The sequence below is a fragment of the Rhea pennata genome, chromosome 2 (assembly GCF_028389875.1).
Source record: "Rhea pennata isolate bPtePen1 chromosome 2, bPtePen1.pri, whole genome shotgun sequence".
In the NCBI taxonomy this organism is placed as follows: domain Eukaryota; kingdom Metazoa; phylum Chordata; class Aves; order Rheiformes; family Rheidae; genus Rhea; species Rhea pennata.
Window position 1 is genome coordinate 131,186,837 of NC_084664.1, and position 6,000 is coordinate 131,192,836.

The 6,000-nt window shown below is 58.0% G+C and overlaps 1 protein-coding gene across 1 annotated transcript; it reads right to left on the reverse strand.

The window, feature by feature from the left end:
- Positions 1 to 3,734: 3,734 nt before the first annotated feature.
- LOC134136627 (inositol 1,4,5-trisphosphate receptor-interacting protein-like 1) lies at positions 3,735 to 5,180 on the reverse strand. Its single transcript, XM_062568543.1, has one exon. The coding sequence runs from the start codon at positions 5,178 to 5,180 to the stop codon at positions 3,735 to 3,737; it is 1,446 nt and encodes a 481-aa protein (XP_062424527.1).
- Positions 5,181 to 6,000: the final 820 nt, after the last annotated feature.

The window sequence follows — 6,000 nt, forward strand, 5'->3', positions numbered from 1 at the left end:
GAGGAGAAGAGAAGGAAAAAGAGCAAGCGAAGTGGAGAAGAGACAGGAAAAGAAGAGAAGCAGCCCAGGAAGGAAGAAAACAGCAAAGGGAAGGGAGGAGTTAGAGAGGAGGAAAAGGAAAGGGAAAGGAAGGAAGAAGAAAAGAGCAGTGAGAAGGTGAAGGGGCAAGGGGAATCTAAAGGGACAGAAGTCAGGACTGGGGTCTTGAATGAGAAGAGAAAGGCCGTTCCCTTCAGTAAGGATGCCTATACGCTGCATTTGTGAACCGTCCCTCGTGCAGAGGGATCTTGACCCAAAGCAGAGCACTAGTGCATGAATATAGTTTCTGCACATGCAGTGTGTGTGTGTGTGTGATTACATCTGTGCACATCTGTGTGCACATGGTAGTGACAGTATGCCTTTTTAACCTCTACTCTCTTGAGAGCTAGAAGAAAGAAGGGAGATTGAGTTTGGTATGGACATGATTGCAGTGGTAAAAAGGACTCAAAGCAATAGTATGCTATGTAGTGCACCTTCCCAGCATGGGAAGTGAAAAGGGGGCATGTGCGTGTGGTGTGGCTTCGGAGTAGCTCCAGAAGAGCAGTCTGTGCCTGGAAGGTTGTGGGAGATGCAGAAAAGAGCCTGTAGTGGCAACGTGATCCTCCTCCCTTCTGCACCTAGCAGACTTGATGGACCTGTGAGGTGTGATCATGTCTCAAATGCCCGGAAAAGTGCCCAGGAGCTGGCCAGGGAACAGGAAAACTGTTTTGGCCATGATGCCCCTGCTTTGGGGCGTCACAATCTGAGTTTCCAACCATGGGTCTCAAAATGGATTGCGCTAGGTTTGGTGATACCTCACGGACAAATAAAGCTGAAGTCAACACCAAGCGAATGATAAATCCAATTAAACCTGTTCATTGACTACCCAAGAGGAACAACTAAGTGGTTGGGAGTGCAATCCTAGCTATTTTATACCATATGTTATACTACACAAGCAAAACGGGACTTTCTCTGCCATACATTATCAGTGAATTAGAAAAGGCTGAAGAAGAGAAAAGGGGAAAAAGAAAAGAAGAGAAATAGAGATGATAGGAAAGAGAGAGATCACCACCCCAGGTTCCAGCAATGTCTTGTCCTACGTTGTCCCTTACTCGAGGTTCCCGGATGGTGGGCCAGCAGCTACCTGCCTTATCTTGCACCTTTTATAGTTTCTCTTTTTCTGAGATCCTCCCATCAGGCGGAGTTTTGTCAGAAAGTTTGAGCAGGTGTACTGTGTTGTTCAGAAAGTTCTTAAAATGGGTCTGGGAGTGTTGGGGGTCCTGGTGGTGGACTCGTCCTCTCTATTGCCATGACCGTGGTATGACCTTTTTGTGTGCATGTGCCCTTTAGTCAGAACGGCGGTGTTAATGCAGGAGACAGCATTGTCTTGCCTACACAAGGCTTGCCATCTCCTATTGCTTCCCAGCTCTGAAAACAGCATGTTTAAGCCATACCTCATGTATCACGTCCGTGACATGGGCAAAGAGCAGTAAATGGCCATTGCTGCAGGGAAGTGCTCGGAGAACTGCCCTCTGCAGTCTGGGGAAAGCATCTCTCGTCCACATCCTCATGCTGCTGAGACCACGTTTTCATACTGGATGCCGTGCCCAGGCAACCGTTGACTATTGAAAGGCAGAGTGTAATGGAAAGGCTTTGGTGTGCCGTATGGCTCGTCAGGGGGCTTGGGGCACATGCCTGGAAATGGAGCATCTGGCTAGCTGGCTGCCTGGCTAGTAGGTACAGGGTGCCTGGACATCTTCCTGCTCCTCATCGCTGCAAGAGATGCCGTGTTCCCAGCTAGAGTGGATGTCATGATGCTGCTTGCTGGCCAGCCAGCAGAGCCCAGAGAGTAGCAGGAGAACTCCAGCAAAGGCCCCGGATGGCCATCTGTCCCACACAGTGAAGACCACGTCTGTCTTGGCACTCCTGCTTGCACCTTAGGTCATGTCTCAGAAAACCTGCTGCAGCTGAGCCATCTCCTGCCTCAGCTGCTGCTGCATCTGCTGCTGCACGGCCGGATATCTGTGGTCACTGCTTAAGGTACGGGTGCATGATGAAGCTGCAGCTCCACCTGAAAGATTTCCTCCACACCTTAAGCAGGACTTGCATGCCTGTGGCAGAGATAGAAGGGTCCAGCCATTGGGCAGGCCAGTGGCTGGGGGAGCTCCCTGGGCACTGTCTTGTGCCTTGGGAGAAGTGGTGAACTGTGGAGACCCTGCTGCATGGGGACCGTGGTTGCCGACTGAGAGGGCATAGGGCTGAGGTGGGGCTGCTTTGGGGAGTAGGGGTTATCTGCCAGTGATGCTGAGCTCTAGAGGCAGCACTGTGGGCCTGCCGAAGCCATGCCTCACAGGAGGGACTGTAGGGAAGTCTGGCCACTGCCCAGGGATGTGTGCCAAGGGATGCCTGAAATAGCACGGAAGCCCACGGTGCCTGAAGCCTGTCTGGTACAGCACAGGTGGGAGCTTTGCCCCAGGCACCTGGGTTGCAGCATGCAGGCCAGCGCTGAGGGCACAGAGTGCTGGTGGTTGACCTGAGAAGATTGTGAAGGTGGCCACTAGTCTGGAAAGCAGGTTGGCTGTGCAAGCCTGGCCGGGGCTGCTTTGGCAGACTGGCAGTGAGTGCTTGCGCCTGTAGCTGCAGCCCGTGCTTGTGCTGGTGGCTGGTATTGGCATCTTGCTATGCCTTTGCAGGTGGGTGAAGGTCATGTTGCTTCTGCCCAGCTGAAGGCTTGTGCCCAGAAGGGTGGCAAGCACAAGCTGGGCCCTGCTGGGTGTGCTATGGCAAGAGGGAAGAGTCAGTGTGGTGAGGGCATGGCTCCCTGAGAGACCCTAAACCCCAGAGACCCTGGCTGATGGACACAGAACTGGTTAGTTGGCTGATCAGGCCAAGGTGATGTGTGGTAGAGCTCCAGCCTTTTGGAGGAAAAGCAGCTTTTGTGGCGTGGAGGTCAGGCTGCAGGCCATGAAGGCCTGCGGTGGCAGCTGTCGAGAGACTTAGCTGGTCTTTGCTGGAGTGAACTGGGCTTCTCCAATGCTTGGGCATGTGCAGCTCTTTGGAGGTGATGACTATGCAACAGCTTGTGAGTCTGCTCCAACATGAGGGCTGTATTCCTGTTGGCAGTGTCCCAGGTACAAAGATGTGTGCACTTGTGTTGCACACCTGCAGTGACGCCAGCCCCACAGCGAGCTGGCATGCACTGTGCGCATGCCTGCTTTGAGAGCAGGACATCTGCAAAGCCTTAACGTTGGTGGCCGTGCTACCCCTGGCATGGGTGCCCTGTTTCTGTCGGCTCAGCATGTGAAGCGTACCCCTGCTGAACCCCAGAAATGTCCCGTGTGGGGTGCACTAGCTGCTGTCAAACAGCCGCATGGGATCTGGGGCAATGGTGTGGGCTGGTGTTTGTGCTCTGTGATTTCCAATCACCTCCCAGGCCTGAGGAAATCTTGGCGTGTATCCCCATGGTGCGATGGGGCCCGCGGTGCCCACGCAGTGTTGCCCAGACGCTCGCAGGCAGAGTGCTTGTGCAAAGAGGTGAGTTTATTGGGGTTGGTGCTGCTGTGGGGATCCGAATGTCTTGCAGAGGATTGGCAGTAACTGCCACGGTGATCCTGGGAGCCTCTGCGGCGTGCCTCTGTGCGACGGTGTCTTCAGTGGGATGGGGTGGGTTGCCCCCACAGGTGCTCTTGCTGACTTTCCAGAACCCTCTCTCCGGGTCATTCCAAGAGGCTCCAAAGCCGATCTTGCAGCTCCTCAAAGTCACGCAGCGCCTGAGCGTGGGCAGGTGGGTCCTGCACCAGGTGCTGGAAGAGGTTGAGCGGGCTGGCCGTTCGGAAGGCCGTGGGCAGCAGGAGCTGCACGGGCACCCTGTCATTGCCTAGGAGGAAGTGGTGAAGCTGTTTCTGCTCCAGGCAGTGGTGCAGGTAGTGCAGGACATCGTTGAGCCGCTCCAGCACCTCTGCCCTGCGCCAGCTGGTCAGCGGGGTGGCTGTGAGGAGGTGCATCACCACTGTTTTCAAGCAGTAGCTGGAAAAGCTGTTGCCCCTGAGGAGACGGGCGAAGAGCTGCAGACACTCCAGGTAGCAGGTGTCCCGGGGGGCCTGCCTGGCCACGAGCCCGAAGAAGAGCGCCTCGGGAACGGCGCAGCTCTCCAGCCACGTGGTGCTGCTGGTGAGGCCAGCCTCTGCCTCCTGGCCGGTGAGGTAAATCCCCGAGTGGCCTTGCTGCACGCCAAGCACGATGTCGATGAACAGGGGCATGCCGGAGGGGGTTTCCAGCCGGAGCTTGCAGGAGCGGGCAGAGGGCAGCAGCCTCAGCTTGCAGCGGTGCGAGGCCGGCAGCAGCAGCCAGGCGTTCATCACCAGCAGCTGGAGCCAGCAGGTGGTTTTCCCCACGTCCAGGTAGGAGTGCGTGCAGAGGTGCTGCAGGAAGTCGGGGCCCTCGTGCCTGCCCCGCTGAGCCTCGGGGTGGTGCAGGAAGCACAGCGCGTCCCCCAGCAGCCGCTGCCTCTGGCACACGCACTGCAGCTGCACGCGAACATGGCCGTGCCTGGCTGGCAGCTCCCCGCCGGTGCCCAGCTCCAGGTGGAAGGAGTACCCCGTTGGTGGCTTCAGGGGCACAAGCAGGCTGTAGACAGTGGCGTCGCGGCCGGGGCTCCAGCCTTCAAAGGCGCTGCCTACCCCGATGCAGGGCTGCAGCCGTGGCAGAAGAGTCTTTGAGGTGAGGAGCTGGCAGGCATGGACGAGGTCGCCCACCAGCGCCTCTACCACCTTGCTCCTTCTGGCCAGACGCTGCGCTGTCCACGGGTTGATGTGCTCCAGAAACCTTCTGTGCCCCCACTGCTCGGCGGGGTCTTCCTCCTCCTCCTCGCTGCTGGAGGTGCTCTCGTCACCGCTGCTGTCGTCGGAGTCCTGGCGCGTGGCCTTGCGGAAGAGCCCCAGGAGCAGCACGAGGGCTCCGGCCAAGGGCGCGAAGAGCGCCACTTCCCAGGCGACGAAGAGCACGTCTACGCCGAGGAGCGGGCTCGGTGGCTGCTGCCTCCCGCGCTCCCCCTCCTGCTGCAGCCGCTGCTGCGCGTCCTGGTCGCTCTGGTCGCCGACCGCTGGCCGCTGCAGGCCCCAGCCCAGCAGGGCCAGGACGAGGACCGTCCCCCCCACAACCATGGCCGGGAGGGCGGGCAGTGAGGGGGCAGGAGCTGCAGCCCCCAAGGGGCAGGACGGGGAGGGTGCGCGGGGCTGGCGAGTGCTCCTACGCGCGCTCGAGAGCCCGGCAGGGAGCCAGTGTCTGTCGGTGCCTGGCCCCGTCCCCGTCCCCGTCCCGGCGTGGGGCCCGGCCTCTGTGAGGCGTCCCCCGCGCTGTCACGGGGCGCAGCCGTGGTGCAGCCGGCCGTGGTGCCCAGCTGGGTGCAGCGACACCTGCCCGGGGCAGCCACGGCCCAGCACCGGTTTGCAGCCCAGACGGGCTCCGGTTTGCGGTCTGGCGATGACGGAGAGCCTGTGGAAGGGGCAGGACTGAGGACGTCTGCTCCCAGGGCTCGTCTGCCAGGGCAAGCACAGGAGCTGAAAATACTTGGCAATTGCTAACTGCAGCTCTCCCGAGGTGCTGCTTGCCTTTGCTTTGCTGGTTCTGATACATTTTTATAGCCAGCTGTGCCTCCGTGAGAACAAACTGCATTTCGGCTGGGAAAGCAAAGGGGAAGCAAAAGGGATTAAAACGAAGGAAGAGAAAAAGGAAATGGGAGATGAACGAGAAGAGCAAAGTGGATGAAGAATAAGGGGAAGGAAGAGTGAAAAGAGAATCCTCACAGAGTCACAGAATCAGTAAGGTTGGAAGGGATCTCTGGAGATCATCTAGTCCAACCTCCCTGCTCAGCAGGGTCACCTAGAGCATGTTAGACAGGACTGCATCCAGGCAGGCCTTGAAGATCTCCAGAGAAGGAGACTCCACAAAGGTCGAAACAGAGAAGAGAAACTAAAGAGGGGA

What these genes read in the sequence shown, in the direction of transcription:
- LOC134136627 (XM_062568543.1), bottom strand. Translation starts at nt 5,180, where the DNA reads ATGGTTGTGGGGGGGACGGTCCTCGTCCTGGCCCTGCTGGGCTGGGGC.